Source organism: Vidua chalybeata, chromosome 13 (genome assembly GCF_026979565.1).
Source record: "Vidua chalybeata isolate OUT-0048 chromosome 13, bVidCha1 merged haplotype, whole genome shotgun sequence".
Lineage (NCBI taxonomy): Eukaryota > Metazoa > Chordata > Aves > Passeriformes > Viduidae > Vidua > Vidua chalybeata.
Window position 1 is genome coordinate 11,569,626 of NC_071542.1, and position 21,467 is coordinate 11,591,092.

Sequence of the window (21,467 nt, forward strand, 5' to 3'; positions counted from 1 at the left end):
CTGGAAGTGACAGAAGTTTCAGTATTATCAGACTGCCTGGCTTTACCTGTCACACTGTAGAAATAGAATTTCAGTAGTTTTCCTTTTGCATCTCCAGTATCATGTGCAGCTAGACTTGCCTGACAGTGTGCTTGGATCACTTTTAGACTTCTTTCTGCAGCAGATTTTAAAATTTTTGCTAACAAAGACATAAACCAAAAGAATACAGTTAAGAACTTTGCTATTTGAGGATAGATAAGCAAATGGTCACATTAATGCCTTGAATAATTTGAAAAACAAAGTGCATTCAAATGTTTGACTATTGGGAGCCTAAATTTCATGGCTACTCTAGACTTTCTAGGAGTTTTATGTCTGTTATCCTCTTACTCTGCACTGCTATTGTGTATGAACTCTGTTTTGAAATGGCATGAGCAGTTGAGTACAGTGTACATGTGTGTTGTAATGGAAATTTCTTCAGACCAGGTACTCTGGATCAAAAGAGAGTGTGGTTCAGTTCTTCTTCTATCAACCCATCAGTCATCAGTGGAGACAAACAGAGTTCTTCCCCTGCACAGTGACGTGTGGAGGAGGTAAGTAATGTCAATTCTTCAGGAGTGATAACAGCTAAAGATTAAAAGGAGCTGATTTACAACCTTTGTTCTGCATTTTTAGTGATTAGATGTTTGTGTTTCTCTGCACACTGGTAATTCCTCAGCAAAATAAATGACAGAGCAGCAGCTAAGCAGGCTGGTTAAGCTGGTACCAGCATTGGGGTTTTTACATGTTGTCACTGGAAGTCATGTTTTCTCCATAGCTGATGTTCATTTGAGTAAGAGCATTGACTAAGAAGTAAAAATACGACATTCAAAATGGAAAATTGCAACTCTTAGTGGATATTTGGGGAAAGTAAGCAAAGAAACATGGTGAGATTTTAAAATAAGAATAATCAAGAGGTGAAGAAGTATTTCTGGCCTCAGTAGTATACATGAGGGAGAATTTTAGAACATTTAGTTGAGGAATTAGTTATACAGAAAGCAGAATAGGTAAATAGAATTTAAAGAACATCTGCTGTCAGTATCTTTGGCTGTCTGGTCGTAGACATTTAGTCCTGATGGTGGCTAGAGCAGCACATGTGGTATTGTAGATCTACTCCTGGTTTAAGCACTGCTGCTTAGATGAAGTGTAGCTTCTCTCTGCTGCAGCTTATCCAGCCCAGCCCACTGCTTGTCATGTCTGGTTCTGCAAAAAAATTGTGGGCTCATGGTAGGAGGAGTGTTTGACACTGCAGATAGCAGTTTCCCTTCAGCTAGCATTTCCCAGGGCACCTGGAAAACAGACCAGGATGCTGGTGATACTGATACAGGGATTTTCTGGAGAGTGCAAATGTGGTTTAAATAGTTACTTGGGGCATGAATAAAGAGAGTGAGAGATGTTTAAAGTACAAGCAGAGTCTGGGGATCTTTTGAAGGACCATCCGTTTTGGCATTTGCACCTCCCTGTGATCTGAAATGCAGACAATATGTGAGTCTGATATGTAGTCCCACAGGAAACTACTGTATCTTACAAGACACTTGGCCTCATGAAGAGTGATCCTTGCTGGAGCTGTGAGTGGCAATGCATATCCTCTGATGATTCCATCACACTGTGTTTATAACTTTTTTTCCTTAACTTGTCTGACAAGGGAAGAAGTATAAAGCATCACAGTTACTTTTGAGGACTGCATGTAAACACTGGATAGCTCAAGGGACATATTTACCTTCAAAGGTATTGGCTCAAATCCAGCCTTATTCAGACTGCTGTTATGGCTTGAAAATTATAGCTACATGTCAATCTCTTTGAAACCATCCAGGGTGTTCAAAGCCCTGCTTTGTCTACAATACAAAACTGGTACCTTTATCAGAGGGGCTTGGCAGTCCTCAGGGAGGGCAGGAACTGAAGAAGCACAAAAACTGAGCTGCTTGGTCATGACAGTAGTATTGTTAAGAACAGCATGCAGGGAAGTTGTATTGCAGATGCCTGGCTTTAACTTGTTGTCTTAGAGTGGATTTAGTGTCCACATTGTCTGTTTGGCATCTGGTGCTGGCAGTAAAAGAAAAGCTTCCTCACAACAGAGATTTGGAATTAGTGCTTTGCCATTCCTCACTTGGATGCTGCTTCTGTCTTTAATTCTGTAATCTACATGTATTGGAAGGGGCATCTCAGAAAGCACAGTCAAGCTTGAATGAACAAGAGTGTTTAAAAATTGTTTCTCTTGTTTGCAAGTGACATTTCTTCTGAGTCCTTTCAGTACTTACAAGAACTGAAACGTAGATGCTGTGAGCACTGGAACTGCTTAGTTCTTTATGGTTATCACTCTCATGCATGATGACACTTTGGATCAGCCAAGAGACACACAACTGAAGCCACTGATACATGATACTTAGCATTTTCAGTAGGCACAGGGACTTGTGCTGTTAGTTTGTTGACTCGGTTTGATTTTAATTCTTGTGGTCTAAAACTTTTTTTCTTTGCACATACCAGAACATCCTCCTCTCCTCAGTTTAAGTCCGAGTAAGCTTTTTTGAATGAGTCTTTTTTTCTTAGCCAAAAAATAACCTAGTGGTTTATAAAACTCAGATCCCTTCTTGCAACCAGTCTCCACATGTATTTTATTATTTGTTTTTCACCAAGTAGTTAGTTCAAGTCTTCTTTTGTTGGCTCTTCAACTCGGAATGTTCTTGAATCTATTTCTTGGTTTTCTACAGTTCCTTAGCAATGTTTTTGGATCCCATCTTCAATTCCTCTGGCTTTCTTTCTCAAGTATTTATTTCTTTTAGCATGAATGACTGTTTAATATAGCTCTCCAACATGCTGGTAACTCCTCCTTGGAGAAGGGCAGTTATACATTGTGGAACATGTGCTAGAGCCATATGGCTTCATAGTTTTGCTTTCTGACAGGTGAGCTGGTGCAGTACAGGTATTCCTGCATCAGAAGGAAAGATGTGTGCCTCTACTCTTAGAATATTAGTAGAATAAAGAGCTGGAAGCTCATCTAGTGTTAAGACAGGTTAATATAATTGCTGTGCTGAATTGCCTTAAATGAAGGTCTGGTTGTGCATTTCCTGTTTCCTTGTTTAAAAGCAAACCAAAATAGAGTAAGACAGAAAATTAATTCTGTGGGGGGAAAAGGCTGTTTTACTTTATCTCCATTAACAAAATTTAACTTTGCTTCTGCCCTAGGTTATCAGCTCAATTCAGCTGAGTGTGTGGACATTCGTCTGAAGCGTGTTGTTCCTGACCACTACTGTCATTATCATCCAGAAAACAAGAAACCAAAGCCCAAGCTGAAAGAATGCAACATGGATCCCTGCCCTTCCAGGTCTGCATGGCAAATAAGTTTGTGACACAGGCACTTACTAAGGAAGAAGGAGTTGTATTTACTTAATTTAAATTCTTTTTATATTGAAGGCTACTTAGTCTTGTTTGATTGTTGTGTGTGTTAAAGGCTGATACCTCTGCCTGTAGATGCGTTGCACTTCTTCAGTGTTGCAGAAATGAAGATTTTGCTTATACAGAGATATTGTAAACATTGTTTGCTAAAGGGCTAATTCTGCTTTGTCTATTGCTGAGTAGTACAGCACTAGTGTGAGGCTCTTGTGAGGTTATGTGAGGAGGACAGAAGGTTTGCCTACTTTTGGATTTATTGATGCTGCCATTCAGAACATCTCAACAGCCAGACAGAAGCTCCAGTCGGTGCACGTTTTACATATAGTTTAACTTGCTTTATTCATTTGCCTACCATAAAAGTTTGATTCTTCATTGGTAATGTAGTGTTGACAATTTAATAATTCAAGCTTGGGTCTATTTGTTTGGGTTTTTTAAAACTAGGCATTAAAAAAAAATCATTCCAAGTAAATATCCTTTGGTACAAACGCCACAGGATATTAGTGCCAAATTGTAAAGGCTATAGTACACATAAATTGTATTGAATTGCACTACAGTATTTCAAACTAACTTTTGGATTGTCTGGTGAGGTTTCCTGGCTGTGCTAAAGAATCTTAAAATAACATCACAGTATCAAGTCCCAGAACCTCACATTAATATGCCAGCTGGCTGAGCTAGAGTTATATGCAAGAAAAGGAAACACTCTCAATGGATTTCATTTCCTATAGCTAAACTGTCCATTTCCTTTCATTCCTGTTGAACATAATCGTTGATAGTGACCTCTAACAGTTATAGATGTGCAGACTTTCAAGAGTTTTTCCTGGAGAGTTGATCACTGTATGAAGCAGAAAGACTTCAGTAATGCTTGATGGCAATGGGTGCCAAATGTTCCAAAGCTGGAATGGGAAAATTAGGGGAAAGAAAGGGTGTAATTATATTTTACTTTGCAAATTTAGTTTATGCAGCCAGGAAAAGGAAAGTACTACTGGATATTATACCATGTTTCCTAGCATTGGAAGTAAGGCTTTGTGCCTGCTCTATGCTATGCAGTTCAAAGAAACAGTTCTAGAAGAGTCCTAAGCAGCATTCAGAACCTATCTAGGATTAATCTTGTGATGTATTTATTTCACTGACATGTCCCTCAGCAGTCTTTGCTACAGATAGAAGTATGTGAATATTTTTTTGTTAATGAAGTAACACAGACCTAAAGGGTCACTGATAATAAATTTCTCTGCTGGAGGCTTGCTCATTTAATATTTAATGGTGGTATGAAATAGAGAAGCTGTATGGTGAATAGTTCTTTATCCATGCAGAAAAGGTAAGATTATACAAGTCATAAGGTTTGCCATAAGGCTTATGTGTAATGAAGTAAGATTCCTGCATTTCACATTGGGGCTTGCTTACTTCAAGCATGATCACATAAAAGTATGCACTTGATGTACAGTCTTGGGTATGAGAAATAATGATGCAATATTTATTTTTTTTGACAGTGATGGATTTAAAGAAATCATGCCCTATGATCACTTCCAGCCACTTCCTCGGTATGTATAACCAGGATAGCATATGTGTCAGCTTTAGCACAATTTCACTGCACATATACTACTTCAGTACTTAGATAATGGAACATATTTTGATTTTTTTTTCTATACAGGAGGATAAGTTTACAAGAGTCCTGTAAACATCTCTGAATCTTGTGATTTATTTTAGTATACTCTGGATGATTAGCTTAACAGTCAGAGGTTAATATGCTCTTCTTGAAAATACCAATGTGAAGTCTTTAAAATAAACAGTTGTCCCCCTTGGCCGCCTCTGGCTGTAGTGCTGAGAAGAGCATCATCTTTAAACTGCATGTATGAATTCTTGTCTTGAAAGGTTTTCCTTTTGACAGTGTATGAGATTTTATAGAACAGATCTCGCTATGTACAGGATTCTGGAAATTCTTTTTCTCTTGAGAGGTCTGATCCTTCTTCTCTTTAGATCTACAGTCTATTTATTGACATCAAAGATGACATGTCACTTTCAAGATACCAAATATCTGTTTCCTTAAATTAGGGAATTAGGGCAGTTTGTTACTTTTTTTTTCTTTTTAACACCTGAATCAATTACAAGGATTTAAAACTTCTCAGGAACCCTTAGATGTTTTATAAAGAATGTTAGGATTAAACAATATTGAGTCACATTTGCTTTTAATGTAAAGAATTATAGTTGAGTTAGTTGCACATTTATCTGAGTTGAACCTCTGCTTTATTATGTCATGCAATGAATAATGTGTATTTTTCTAAAGAAGTAAAGATATGAAATAATAAGAATGAAATCATAGACTTGCACAGCTTAGAGGAGCTACTGATTACAGCTGATATAACTGTCATAGTTTATTTCTGTAGCAATTTGTCCTTGTGGATCTGCTGTCCTGTGATGTACTTTGGCTTTCATGCATAGATGGGGATTTTTTTCCTCTATAGCTTTATCCTGTAGAGTTCTCTAATTATATTCTGTGTCTCTCCCTTTCCATATCTTCTGCCAATGCCTTTGTACTTCAGATCTCTCCTGGAACTCAGCTTAATGTATTTACAGGAGTATTTCATCTTCTGAACCACTTAGGGCTAGGAGACCACTTGGAAGAGAAATTTAATCCCCCTTTCTCTGCTTTACTGTGCTCAGCACGTTTGCATGACACTGTGGTGAGATAGATTATGTCTGTGATAAAGCTGTGGGCAGGATCTCTTATTTCAAACACTAAGAACTACAGACAGAGGCCCACCTCATTTCAGCACCTCGGTGTGCTCTGTCAGAAAGCATCATGGTCTTCCTGGGTGATGCTTCAGAGGAAGGACTGTAAAATAGCAGGCGGCCAAGCAGGGCTCAGAGTTGGTGCCAGCAGGAAGGAGAGAGGAAATGGGCTGTATTGTACTGGGAGGGCTCCTAAGGAAACACCACAAAGGCATAGAAACACCTTTTCTTGCAGGAATTGCTGAAAGAAAACAGCAGCTGAAAGTTTGTTTGCCTGCATGAGGAGAGGACTCTGGTCCAGTGTGGATGCACGTGTTGCTTCAGTGCAGCAGCATTTGTCTGTTCTGCTGCCTGGCAAGGAGCTGAAATGCATTACCCTGTGCTGGCTCTGCTTTCATTTCTTTTCTTCTCTTACCTGTTACTTGCATGCTGACCCAGGATTGTTCTTGCAAAGCGGGCAGAAAACCAAAGTCCTGGATACATACTGGAGCAAAGCTGTGCAGACTGCTTCACCTCCACCAGCAGTCCTACCTCACACCTCCTACATAACACCAGGGCCATGTGGAGGCTGCCTTGCAGTCCTGTGGTGTGCACCACTGCTTTCCCATTGACACGAGGAAGTTGTGGGAAAGTCGTGGTGCACACCACAAGATCTTGAAAGAGTTCTCCTGTGGCTAGAGTTGTAAATGCCCCACTGAAATATTTTTACAGATGGAGAATTCTTTTGAAATAAATAGAAAAATTTCCCAGGATGAAAATTTTCTTTTAAAGCTTTTGGAATGCCTCCATTTATTTCAGACTTGTTGGACTGTTGAGGATCCCTTGACAGCTGTGGGTTCTGGAAAGTATCTCCTTGACTGCTTGCCCAAGACCCCCCTTTTCCCCAGTAGCCATGGACCTCACTCCATCTTGAAAATGCTTGTGGGAGTATAGGATCTGGAGTGTGTTTGAAACTGATGAGATAAAGAAAAACAACTATAAAATTTCACGCTATAAACACTTGCAAGCCTTATATTACATACAGCACAGTGAGCCTTGCATCTGTAAATCCATGAGCTGCTAATTCATTAAACAGCTAATTGCTCTTTAGTTCCTGATTTTTAAAAAGAAAATTAGTTAACACTGGCCATTCACTTAAGTCAAAGAAGAGTGTAACTCTTGCTCTTCAAATACATTTTGTTATTGTGATATGACATGAGTATCTCATCATTTATTCAGAATGCTTTTGAGTGTATACTTCATTGTTGATGTCCCATGGCTTGCTCTGTGTTTCATACTCATTCTTCTGTTGAGCTTAAGCATGATTAATATGTTTTTGTAGGCAGCTTAATGAATTGCCTAAAATAGGAAGTGTCCTTGATTTACCTGCTGCATCATAAAAAGTATATTGCTTAAATTTACCTTTGATTTATCGGCCTTTGCTTCATTGAGTCTGATAGTATGACTTCTTCATGATAGCCAAGTTGATTACTCTTGATTAATTGATTTTGGTGGGATATTGTAGTCCTTGCTGAGTCCATTGTTCAGAACAGATACAATTCTTTTCATGGTCCTTTCTGAGCCTCTGCAGTAACAGAGATAAGGTTTAACTAACAAGACATTGATGGGCCTTAAGATGTACTTCAGGACTCAATCATTTCCAAGGGCTTGGCTTTGATTCATGAGGGTGATGGAAGGAAAGCAAGAGATAGGAGGTAAAGGGTGAGGAGATAGTGTGTGGGGGTCATTGGAACCCACAGACAAACACTTTGATAGAAGCTTGTTATGTCTAAATGTGACAGGAGTAGGACATCATTGAAGTTAGGTTTTTTTGAGAGGTAATTGTTTAAATATGCATACATACTAAGAGGTGAATGAAACTGAGTTTGTAGCCTAAAAACCTCCATCTCATTCTCACTTCAGATGGTGCAACAGTTCCCATCTTTATTGTAGTTAGGTCTAAGATTGTGAATAGATGTCTATTTTGAAGCTATTTCTTCCCAGCGGATTGTTTATCATCTCTCTGTTGGAGGCTACTACCCCAGAGCTCTGCTGATTCACAGGCTTTTCTTAATCCTAAATTTTCCTTAATCTGTGCATTGCCCTGCTGCAGGAGCAATCAGCTGAGCTAGCCAAAGCAGCTGAGATGGACAAGCAGCTGCCTTTTGCTTGAAGCAAGCTGGAAAGTGTGAATACAAGGTCATTCAATGGCATTTTAATGAGAATGGGAAACTCTTGCAGAGCTGCAGTCATGACCAGCCAAATGGTACCTGCCACAATTTAATTTCATCACAGTCCTTATGGATGAAGGCATTTCGGTATGAAATGGCTGGGTTGACCCAAAGTATTAGAAATCCCAACAGATGTTCAAGGGCAGTCTGAATGATGAGAGCAGTGATGAACCTGTAAGTAATAACACCCTCAATCAGGGCAACCAGATTTGTCTTTGCCTTTCAGACTTCATAGGATCTTAAATACAAGGGCTTCTTGGTCTCTGACAATGGTAATAAGTCTCTAGGTGATCATGCAAATTAATTGTCAAAAGCATTCAATTTAGATAATTTAGACTATTTGAAAGTAAATTTATTCCAGTAATCAAACTCAGTATATTCCGTTTCTAACTTATGTATGAGAATAAAAGTTGAAATATACTTACATTTGCAGTTCTACTTCTGATTTTGCACATGAACTTAAACCTTGACTAATGCAAGTCAATGTATTTGTATAATAAAGAATCCAGCAACCAAACTACCAGTAAGCTTTGATTTGCACTAAGGCTGGACTCCATATTTTGCATTTTTAGTAGAGGTTAGTGGAATAAGAAAGAGACTTATGAGGATTTTTTTCCAGGTGGGAACATAACCCATGGACTGCATGTTCAGTTTCCTGTGGAGGTGGTATTCAGAGGAGAAGTTTTGTGTGTGTAGAGGAGACCATCCATGGAGAGATACTGCAAGTGGAGGAATGGAAATGCATGTATGCCCCAAAGCCCAAAGTCATTCAGACCTGCAATCTGTTTGATTGTCCAAAATGGGTGGCAATGGAGTGGTCTCAAGTAAGTTGAGAAGTAATTTGGACCTTCAGTCTTGTTTTCTAAAGAAAGCCTCTGGTCTTGTGTTACAATGTATTTATTAGCACAGGACTATTAGAAAAGTATAGCCCTGAAAGATAATCAATAGTACTGGGAAAAGTTTGCTCTAAGCAGTTTTGCCTGATAATCAAAACGTTGATGTGTCTGTGTGGAGCAAAATGCAAATATAGAATTCCTTGTGCTTCTTGAGTTCCTGCTTTGCATGGAGGAGAAGTTAGAGGTCAGGCCCCTTTGCAATCAGGTCATTTATGTCTCAGTTCTTGATAAATGTAGTATTTCACTGGCTGTAATAGTTAAAGGTATGTCTGTCTCAGGGGCTGGCAAGTTTGCAAGGGTGATTTTCCAGCATTCTTACCTTTCATTACAGTAACAATAGCCTAAGCCAGCTTGTCCTGGCTGTAGTTATCTGATACAGTCAGGTCAGCACTCCTGTAATTCCTTAGTTCATCCAGATGACATCAGTGACACGAGAGTGTAGAAAACGCAGCTCCCCTCACCCAGCCTCGACCGAAAATCACCACTGTGAGAGAGTGCACTCTCAGTGCATAGCCACTTCTATTTCAGCCTGCTGCCAATCAGATAAGCTTCACAGAACCCCAAGAAATCACTTACATTCCCAAAACTTAGACTTTTTCCCCCCAGCATCGACCTTTCCCTTATTCACCCTAGCAATGCAGGGACAAATTCTTACATCTCTGTGGGAAAACTTCAGCGAACCCCTCCTTGCACTGCATCCTTCTGAGCAGCGTGTGCAAGCGCAGCCCTGGGGGCAGCAGGCTGAGCTGCTTTGCTGTCTCCCCAGTGCACGGTGACCTGCGGCCGGGGGCTGCGCTACCGCGTCGTGCTGTGCATCGACCACCGCGGGCAGCACGTCGGGGGCTGCAACCCGCAGCTCAAACTGCACATAAAGGAGGAGTGCATCGTGCCAATACCCTGCTACAAGCCAAAAGGTAACTGGAATTTGGTCTGCGCCTGTTATCGTTTTACATTTTTGTCCAGAGAATTAAAAGCCCCTGGTAACCTTTCTTCAGAAATGCCAGAAGCTGGAATTTACTAGGATTTTTTTTTTTTTTTTTTTCAGTTTTGGCAGAAACAAGCATTTTAATTACTGGTGCTAGGAAAAGTCCCCTGCTGATATTTTTTGCTGATAATGTGGCCAGACTGTCATGAGGTGAACGTGCCAACTAAATCTATATAGTCTGGTCAAATTGGGAAAACCAGAATTAATGAGCTTAACACAGGGAGGAGGAGTTGTTCAATAATACTTGAAATGGGAATGAAACTCCATGTGTATCACCTGGGATGTTCTTGTTTGCTTTAAATTAAATGTGTTGTCCTAGTGTCAACATTCTCAGTGTGACTCAGCAGCTCATTAAGTTATACTCAAACTACTTGCCTTTTTCCTTCTCTATTTCTGCATATTTAAAACAAAGAATGGAGATCAAACACCATGACAAAGTTTTCTAGTAAATTTTGTGTTATTATCCTGTATAGCTACAAAAGCATTAGATCAATAAGCAATGCAAACCGTGAAATTCTGAGGTGATTAATGCTGACATCTACATATTGCTTTGATTTTGGAGAAATTACTCAATGTTTTGGGTTTTTGTCCTCTACCAGAAAAAAGTCCCGTGGAAGCAAAATTGCCATGGTTTAAACAGGCCCATGAAATGGAAGAGACCATCACAGTCTCAGAAGAGCCGACGTAAGTACACTGCCTTTTACAGTGAAGAAACATTTCCAGTGTGTTTTACAGATCTCTGGAATGATTGTTGCTGCGCAGTTTGCTTTGACAGTTGGCCCTCCATGGGAGATGAGTCCTGTGGTGAGCTGTTCCTAATTTTGTATCACAGTAAATTTGCTTCTGGAGCTCCTGTTCTGGATGCTACAGAGCTGCACTATTACAGTGCCCCTGCATCATTCAGGAATTCAAAGGATCTTGATTTAGCCTATTTAAGCTCTAATTAATGCATGTGGAGATGCTTTGGCAGAAATAAATTTAAAAACTTTAGTTTTATCCTGGTCGTAGCTGTTACCTCAAGAATGTAGTGGTGGTATTAAAACTTAAGAGGTACTTTGTAGGGTTGCCAGGATTTCCTTGGGGGGTGACACCAATGCATAAAGTGAGAAAAACCTGCTGATCTCTGTGCTTAGCTGCATCTATGGGGGTAAGTTGTGCTATTTTACATGTGTGTATGTGTGAAATAACATCTGGATTTTGTGAGTCCTCTTAAAAACTGATGAGGTTAAGCCTTGCAAGTCCTGCAGATGAAAGCATAACTTAAATCCAGCTACACTTGTTCCTGACCCTTGTATGTTAGGGCATCCACACAATTCCTTATATCCCCTGTGTACATTTCATACACACACACATTTATTTATATGTGTAATATATTCAATATATAGGCATTAAAGTATTTAAATTTCTAAAAAGTATTAGCTTTGTATATGGTGAGATTTTGAACAGGATTTTATTGTGCTGTGTTGAATTCTGCACTCTTTTGTAGTAATGTCAGTTTGAAATAATTTAGATAAGCTTAATGAAGTTGCTTTGGATTTATATTGCTCTGATAGCAGAGTGTACCTTATGCTTATTTTACTTCCTCCATCAAGCTATTCCTGATTTTTGGCACACATGCAGCAACAGGTGTGACCATGAGTAATAAAATCTTTACACCTGCAATGACTCACAGAAGAAACCTCTTGCCAAACAGGTGTTTATATAGTTATGGAGACTGTAGTTTAAACTTTTCACTGCTCCAGCCTCTTAAGTCAAGTGTCAACCTACTGTGAGTGGTTATTTCACTCTCCAAATCAGTGGCCCTGAATTCAGGCAGGGTAGTAGCAAAGATAATAAAAATAAAGTGTGATTGTCAAAGGGGGATGATGCAATCAAGTGTGCTTTTAAAGTGTCAGGATAGCAGAACGAAGGTATATGAGGTCACTTCTAGAGAGGATTCAGCATGAAGCTATAAAGAGAATTATCTCTAGTATTACAAATTCCTGCTGTGGCAACCATGAGCTAATGCAGTTTCTGTGTTTTTAGGATCCTTCAGCATCAGTCTGACAGAGCAATCAGGGAGGACTGGCAGGGACACAGCATTGCTGGTTCAGAGGAGATGTAGAATGTAACAGAGCTGAGCTGGAAACTGTCGTGGGCTGCCTTGTGCCTTGTCCTGACAATGACAGCATTTATTCATCCTTCCTAGCTGTGACCCATATATTCCACTGTGGCCTTTTTCTTCTCCACTTACTCTGGAGACTTAGATGGTTTTCCTCTTTCATTCATGAGCCTCATCCTGTCCTTAGTCTTTCCTTCACAATTTCCAGAAGCATCTTCACCTGAAAGATTTCTCCAGCCACCTCTTGCTGACTCCTCTCACCACCCCCTCTGTGCTGGGGTGCTCTGAGGCACTGTGCACCCCACTCTGGGCTCTCCTGGGACCCAGCTCTAACACTGTGGCCAGATTCCCCATGAGTTACATTTTGCTGTCTTCTGCTGCCAACTGCCCACTGTTTAGTCTTCTAAGGAAGTTGGCAGGTAAGGAGAGATGAGAAATAGCTGATGCCTGACTTCATTCCTTTTTGCAGATTGTCTGTGGGTCATGTGGACAGTAATGGTTTGCAACCACAGAATTTCTCCATCAATGCTTTAAACATTGCGCCCAAACTGTTCTGGTCCTTTCCAGCCAGAGTCAGATTTTTGGGGCAGGGATTAAGGTTTAAAAAGAAACTGTGACAATAAATTGCTTCTTCTCCCAGAATAAATTATAACAAGATTTCCCTCTGGTTCAGATCTCTTTAACTTTGTTTTCTGTAATTTAGACATGGCACAGTGATAACTCACAGCCCACCTCTGCCTAGCAGGAGACTTATGATTTCCTTGGTAAAATGCAATCACTTCTAATTTTAGTTGTTCTCTTGTCATCCAAATTTAAACCACAATATGAAGTCTCAACTTCTAGTCCATCCTTTTATGACAACTTTCTCTCTATGCTTTTGTGTGATGTTTTCGTTGATAATGAATAAGAGAATAAATGCAGCTGTGTTTTAGAACCCACAAGTGATGGATATGCCAAAAGTAGCTTGTGGAAGATAAATACTTCTGCCTCTGTGGTCTACCACGGCTGGTGTCCTGAATTTACATAGAGGGGGAATGTTCAAAAGCTTCTTTTTTTTTTATTATTAGCAAAATAAAAAATGACTGTCCTTAAAGTGAGGCCAAGAAAAATGTAGGTCTGACCTTTTTAGTTTTCAGTTGTGGAATGTGATGACAGTTGATACCAATCATTATTTTAAATGCTCTTCCCTCGAGCCTTCTTAGTTACAGTGGGATTCGCAGAGAAGCTCCAGCAAGTTTCTGCATCCTTTTTATTACTCGTAAGTTAAAGAAATAGACACCTCAGCTGCCTTTCTCTGTCATTGCTTAGGGAAAAACTAAAATGCTTTCAAAAGCTGATATATTTTTTCAGCAGTATGAACTCAAAAGTGATGTGAAATGCAGTGTTTCTCATAAAGGTTCCCACTTGTTGCATTGGAGTCATTTTCACAGACATGCCCCCACTGTGCCTTTGGTGATAGAGAATTACTCATTTCTCACAGCTCCTTCTCTGAAAATGGGCTGGTGATTTTGTCCAACACATTACCCTTGAGGCTGATAAAACCAGCAGTGTGACTCTGTTCAGAGCAGGCAAGGGTGGTGATGCAGGGAGTGGTAGGGTGCCAGCACCATGGAAGTTCTGCTCAGTAGCCAGCATTGTAGATGCTTCTTTAGACTTATCCAGGACCCTTGGCGCACCAGGATTGGACTGGAAATATTGTTAGAGCAGCCTTTTTTCCTCATTATTTAGGCAGTTCCTCCTGTCTTAGCTGAAAGCAAGAACTATAGTCATGAGGAAAATAAAAAATTAAGAGACACCATGTTTTCCAAATCTTCAGTAAGCTGCAGAGGGCTGTGCTGAGTTCAGTTTTCAGTTTAGATTTGATTTGGTTGAGTTGGACTGCTCTGTCCCAGTTCAATCACCATTAGTTTAGGTCACTGCTTCATTTCTCAGGTCATCCTACAGTTGCTTTTACAGCATGTGCCAGGTGAATGCACGTTTCCATTAGTGCTAGACTGATAACACTGCAGCATGGACATGCCCTCCACTGCATCTGAAGTGTCTTCATTATTTATACCTGCTCAGATGGGTATAGGAGAAATTTAGTTCAATGGAGCATTGGGAAGAATGACTGGGTAAAAAAAGCTGATTATAAAAAGTTGTACCTGCTCAAACTTGCATTTTTCTATTTTCTTTTTTCTTAATAAAAAGAGGAGTCTCATCTGAAGATCTCAGCAAATTTCCAGGCACCACTATCCTGTCCATTATAAATTGCTGATGATCTACAAGGCATTGTAGTACAAGCACTCTGATGCTCCTTAATCCTGACCTGAGATGACTCTGAGTGTGTGCCCACTGGAGGCAGACTGAGTTTTCTTCAGGGAAGTATTGTGTCCAAAGCATTTAATGTGTATGCTGGGAATGCCAAAATGCCTCACATCTGAGGCTGGTAGAGGTTGCTTTAATGACCTGTCACAGGCTTTGCTTTTGCATGTTCAAGATAAAGGAAAAAATTAAAAAAGCCCCATCTGCCTGAACTCAAAAGTCACATAAAAATCAGCTCTCTGTGTTCAGTCAGTTCCTTGCTCTGCTTTCACATTAGCAGTCTCCATTGACATCTGTTGAAGGTACTTAGTGTGACTTGAACATGATCATCCTTGGAGAAGTTTTATAGTTTAGGATTTCAATAGGTAAATAGTCACATGACTAGTTTAGCAAATGCCAAGGTACAATAAAAAGTATTTTGTGTGTTCATTTTTTATCTTGCGCTTCACTGAAAAAATACCAAACACTAATATTCAACACGAAAAGTTCAATTTTAATATAGGCTTATTATAAGATAAGGAAAAAGGTGTTTAGAATTTTCTGAGTTTCTTTATACATCCGTTGATTGCTGAGTGAAATGGTTGCTGTGGTTCAAAATTTCCTTTAATTTATACAGGATTTCAAAACAATGTTTTTGGAATACATTAGTTTTAGAATGTTTAAATGCACTCAACTAACAGTACACAAAACTAACACTAATTCCTGGTATGCCACTGTCATGCTTTTACCAAAAGAAGTTATTTCTTTCAGACTATAAACTTAGGTATGATTAGAAGACCAACTATTTTCAACTATAAATGTCCATCAATTTTATTTTTCCAATTAGATACGTAAGTATAAATGGACCTATTTTTTTTTTCACTGAAGGACAAGAAAGTAATCATTCTGTTAAGCCTGTGCACACTGGCCTTGATCCAATAAAGCACTTAAGCACAAGTTTCCCTCTGAACACATTGTCATCCTGTTGACTTCAAAGCACAGCTAATATGCTTAAGTTAGGCTCATGCTTAGGCATTTCATTGGATGAGGGTGATTTTGCCACCCTAGGTAGTTTGCATGGCTGTCTTTGAAAAGACTTTGAGATCTGATGTTCCAGGATTAAGGTGATTCTGTCTGTTGGGGTAAGAGAAAGCCTTCCTTTGCAGCTTTTCCCTCAGAACAGTCATTAGAATTTATACCAGAGGCATCTGGACGTTGATCCCACCCCAGCTGTGCCACCGGACTCAGTGGGCTCTTGGGCTGTTCCTAACCTGGCATTTGCTCAGATTTGATCGCTGTAGGACAGAGCCATGCACTGTTTTGATAGCATCCTTCCAATAAACATCAATCTGGCCTTCTTGGAAGGTGCTCAGACCTGTGAAGGGATGAGTACTGGGAATTTCTGGTGTCAAGAGGAGCTGGGAATAGTGTGCCTTTTCCTGAAGGCTGGTTAGGACCAGTGAGCTCTAACAAAAATTCTGAGACAGCTCAAGGAAATGTTGATGGGTTTAGATATATTTACCTTTGTAGCAGAGCCGTAAAGCTATTTCATTAACATCTCCTTAAAGAATAACCAGTTAATCTTTTAACCTCTGTTGGAAATGGGAATAGTCTTTTCCACAGGAAAAAGCCTCTTCTGGGGTCTGTCCCAGTCACAGCCTGGGTGACTATCCCAAAGACTGACTTGGAGTATCCTTACAGGTTATCCAGCCATCTGTTCTCCTTTCTTCTATTTGAGTCTCCCTCTGTGTATACTGGCAATAAATTATTGGCAAGATGATAAACTGTGCACAGAATCAAACCACACTGTTGACATTTTTCTGTGCTTACTGTGTATGTAGAGTGTAAATACTCATTTTTGTCTTACACAAGTGTTCTTATGTTTGTAAGGGCAGCTTTCCTGCAGTAAGGGAAAGATAATTTATGCAAGCTAAGGGCCAAATCTTTGAATCCTAATTTGGATCTTTCTTTCCAAATACATTTTTAACATTGGTCAAATTATCCTCCTATATCTCCCACTGGTGTTATGATTATCAGCTACATTTGGACACATAATAAAGAGCAACTGCAGCCTTTTCATGGGGAAAAAAAGTTCTAGGAAATTCTGTATTTGACTTCTTATAAAGTACACCCCAGGGCCACCCAGGATAACTTTATTAATGAAATCCAAGCCCTTGTCTCTAGTGCCATTTGGAAAATGACTATCAGATATTAATGTGACCCTCAAAGTCAGAGAATATTATAACAAATTCATGACCTGTAAAACAAGATTTTATTGTAGTTCATCAGGGCCATAAATGCTTTCTAATAAAAATGATGGACTGTAGACAGGTTAGACCTCTGTATTGAAGATGAGAGGCTGCTTGCAAGATTGAATCTGAAGAGCCTGCAGTGGTGTGCACGGGAAATGGCTCTATTTGAAAAGTGCTTCTCTTCTCTCTGGTTGCTGATTATTAGTATGACATAAGGTGAGGACCTCTCAGATTTAGGCAGATTGCAAATATATTTTTGGCCTATGCCCAAGTCTGTGTATCTGGGGAGTTATTTTATATTGTACAGATGAATCTTCCTGGAGTTTCTCTTTTTTTCCCTGCTGAAGGAGACTAAGAAAAGATTTAGGTGTTCTCCCTTTTCCTCAGCAAGGATACAGCTTTCTCTGTTCCTCATGATTCTTTCTCCTCTTTTCCTACATCTTCTTGTGTGAATTTTGGTAAATGGTCTGGGATGTGAGAGTCAAGTGAGAGGCTTAAGATACTTGATTATGCATTCTATTTAAGCATCAGTATTATGTATGTCTGCTCTGTGTATAAACACCCATTTATGTGTGTTGGCTGTGTTTTAGCTGTGCACACACAGGCACAATTACATGGAATAAATGACAGTGCTGTGATGATCTGCAGGTTTATTCCTGAGCCCTGGTCTCCATGCAGTGCCACGTGTGGCAGTGGCATCCAGGTGCGAGACGTGAAGTGCCGGATCCTTCTCGCCTTTACTCAGACCGAGGTTGAGCTGCCTGAGGAGGAATGTGAGGATGAGAGGCCACCAACAGAACGAGTCTGTCACCAGGCATCCTGTGACAGTGATCCTGTCCCCTACACGCCAGAATTTCCTCATGCTGAAGATGGCAGTGTGATTTATGACTGGGAATATATTGGGTTCACTCCATGTTCAGCCACGTGTCTTGGAGGTACCTTATTTTTTCTTAATTTATCCTGAGTTGTAAGAATTTGGCATTGTTTGGTATTGTTCCATCTCCTTTAGTGTTACCTTACAGTAACTATGCTGATTTGTATTAAAACCTGCAGCTACAAGCTTTAACAAATTTTTGGTTATCAATAGAGTATTTCAAATGACTTTCTTTCCTTCAGCAAACACTTATTGGGTAAAGTAAGGTGCAGGAAGTTGATACAGCAACTTACTTTAGTCTTGCTGCTGCAGGAGTGTCAGCTGCCAGGCCCTCTGGTACCGCTATGTCTGATGCATCAGTGGTGGAAATGTTTAGATGATCCACCTTTTCCTAGGAACCAAAAGTGTATGGTTTCAGAGTAAAAATTCCCATGTTTATTCCTTTTCTTCCAAAAAGCTGCCATTTTCTGCAGAACAGTAGGAATACAGGGCTGTAATTAGGGAGACTTGCTTCCAGCCTGGCCGGCGTGAGGATCAAACGGGAGCTGGTTTGGGTCTCGGTGCACTGTATCACTGCCTGGGAGCTCTGTGCCATACATCTGTCTGCAAGTAGTTAGGCACATTCCTGCTTGGATGTAATCGAATCTCCCTGTCGTCGTTAGTACATGTTACCAGACAAGGCTGCTGGTGTTGCTACTACTTACTGTACTTTGGGACTGAACACAAGTGAGTTATGAAGTGTTAAGTGGAGGCAGTGGAATTGTGAACACACCTATATATGACAGGACTGCTGACATCAGTGGGAAGTGAAGACAGTTGTACCCATAGAAGAAATAAAAAATGTAGAAAAAGGGGAAACAGAAACAATTAGAAGTGGGGAGCGAGATAGAGCTCACAGACAGCAGCCTCCTTTGTGCTGCTCACCAGCTCAAAGCTGGAAGACACAAGCTGGAAGAGATGCCCCAGAATGGGATCAGCAGCATGGTAAGTGACTGATAGTGCCTCCTTTATCATTTAACACTGCTGCTTACTGAGGGGGTTGATCCATAGGAATAACAGCACCTGTGATCACAAAAGCTGGAACATCCCATTCCCTGCACTACCTGCAGTGGGCATCATGACTGGCTAGGGAGGAGAGACTGGAGTCCAAGTATGTTTGTAGAAGCATGAGATGGTAGTGACAGCTACTGTGGGTGAGTGACTCTGTTTCATATTTTAATAAGAGAAATATTTTTAGAAATAAGGAGATTGTACTGTAAAGCAGAAGTAAACAATTCATTAATTCTAAATTTGTGGTTCTGGTATCTCAACTGATTTTTGTAACATACAACCATTTTCTTGCCATCTTAAATCCACTTTACTGCTTTTTAGGCAATGTCTTTGCCAGAGGTGTTCTGAAACTCCAAGGTTTTCAAACTTTGAGGGTATCATCAGATATGTAGGGTGAAATAACCTCTAGTCTTTGCACATGTGTGTGTTTGCATTCTGCATCTTCAAGGGTGAGTTTGTCCTTGCAAAAGCATCCCCATAAAAACTTGCACTTGGTGTGCAGGTTGATGGTAATTTAAGGAGCAGTTTCATTGGAAGGAACTTCAAAATGATTGATGAGCAGAATCTTGTGTTCAGCTTAAATTTTGTTCCTGAGGGAGCCGACTATGAACTCTGTTGTTGACTTCTGACCCTTTCATGAATTTGTGAGATTCCCTGACCCAGAATTGTTCTGTAGGTGTTCATAGTAATCTAACAATTTGTTTGCTATGCAGTAGAAATGACTCACTTGAAGAAGTTTGAAAGACAATATCTTGTTTGTGTTTTTAAGACTTCTGTGGTATCACTGGTACTGTGTCTAGACATTTTCCTTATGTGATGCTCCTGGGAAATGTGGGAAGTTGTCAGGGTGTTTTATCAATGAGCAGCTTCAGAAGCCCCCATGTTGCTGTGCTAGTTAGGTGATTTTTCCTTTCTATCAGCTCTGGTCTTCTGGCTGCCTTGGCAAAGGCTTTCAAACAGACCAAAAATTACCTGCCGATAAATAGTTTTCAGGGAACCAGACATCTCTTCTGTTTCCAACTCACTGCAATGTACTAGCTAATGATCTCACTGTCTACTATTTTTCCATTGTGTAGTTCAAAGGAGCTGATCCATTTCTGCTAAGTTTTATGTTCAAATCTCATTTCAATTAGATGAACTCTTTCGTTATAAGAAATAAATGTTGTCTGAGTTTGGAATAACCCAGTGTAATGTAAATTATATTGGGTACTTTTTCTCTAGTATGTATGCATCTAGCAGTGGCTATTAAAACAAATTCCTGTGGATTTCTGTATCCTCGGAACTCCCTGCCCCCGTTTCTTGGTACTTAACTCTTTCTGAATGAGGGAACATTCTGCAGGCTCTAAGTAGGCTGGAAGCTTTTATAGCAAATATTTGAGCAAAGTCCGAATCTCTCTTTCAGAGCTTGTCACTTGCACCTTTTTTTTAATCCTCACACAGACTAGACTTGTAATTCAGTCTCCTCTGGTCCCTCTGCAAAGCAGATGAAAAAATGCAGATGGAAACATTGGGGTTTTTGGGTATTAGACTTACAGAGAGTGATTTGCAAGGTGTTATCAAACATCATCTTTCCAGTTCTAGAGCAACAATCACCCCAGTCTCGGGTCACTTGTGCACTTTCTGCACCAAACCTGTGGCTTCTCACACAGCATGTGAAGAGCCAAACAAGTTGAGGTTTTGAGAGCAGCTAAGTTGTTTTATGCATCTTAGCATAATTAATGCTTCCTTCATCAGTCTTTCCATGAGTGTAAATAAAAGTTGTCGAGGCCTGTTAGTCATAGGCAGATATCACCTTTAATACCCGTAGGAAGCTCTGTAACCAGTCTGAAATCTAAAGATCTGGTTTTTTATTCAGCGCCTGAAGAAATCCTAAACTGAAAATAAGCCAGCTGTGTGCTTGGGGATCTCAAAATTTGCCTTCATTTTCCCTGAATTTTTTTTTTTTTTTTTTTTTTTTGTGTTTCTTTGGTTTTGTTTTTGTGTTCTTTTCAATCTGAAGAACTTTGGCCATGATATGAGACTCCCAGATGTAAGCTTAATTTACATAATATAATCAGTAGGGAATTAATAATCATTGTGAGAATAAAGAATATTCCTCAAGAAAAATGTTTTTGTTGTAATCTATAGCATTTCTTTGTTGTCAATCATTTACTACTCAACAATATTTTAAAGGGATGTTTTTCATTTTAAAAATCTCTGAACATTTTCTTGTTTAAATATACCTTTAATTGCAAGAGGCAGATTTTGGTGGCTAAATGTAATTATTATTATTATTTATACTCCATATGCTTCAAAAACTGTTATTTGGGCCACCTAAAGTCATTACATTGGCCTAAAAATAATGAGATTAAGCAATAAATAACATGCACTTCCTGTTATTTCCTCTATAGCCTCTGCGGCTTTGGTAACTTCAGAATGCAGTCAGGTTGTGTTTTCAGGCTTTTGTCTGGACCATAAGGGCTAAAGGTTTACCATTTTATTTATGAGAAACCTGAGATTCTTAGAATATTAATGGATTCTAGCCAAATTTAAGGGCTCTAAGAAAAACAATGGCCGTTCAGAGACTCACATATAAAGCTGAGAGAATTTGCTCTCAGCTTGTGTTGGAGTCACCTTGATACCTGGTCACTCATTTGTTTCATTAGCTGCAGATGTTGTTTACTCTCTTACAGAACTATAAAATA

At 39.7% G+C, this 21,467-nt stretch overlaps 1 protein-coding gene across 1 annotated transcript in view; it reads left to right on the plus strand.

Moving 5' to 3' along the window:
* ADAMTSL3 (ADAMTS like 3) overlaps positions 1–21,467 on the plus strand; it is a 171,099-nt gene that overhangs the window by 111,952 nt on the left and 37,680 nt on the right. The window contains exons 10-16 of the mRNA XM_053955298.1: positions 458–569; positions 3,199–3,337; positions 4,893–4,943; positions 8,962–9,166; positions 10,005–10,152; positions 10,823–10,907; positions 17,508–17,794. Of these exons, the coding sequence (XP_053811273.1) occupies positions 458–569; positions 3,199–3,337; positions 4,893–4,943; positions 8,962–9,166; positions 10,005–10,152; positions 10,823–10,907; positions 17,508–17,794 (1,027 nt within the window). The remainder of the gene's footprint in view (positions 1–457; positions 570–3,198; positions 3,338–4,892; positions 4,944–8,961; positions 9,167–10,004; positions 10,153–10,822; positions 10,908–17,507; positions 17,795–21,467) is intronic.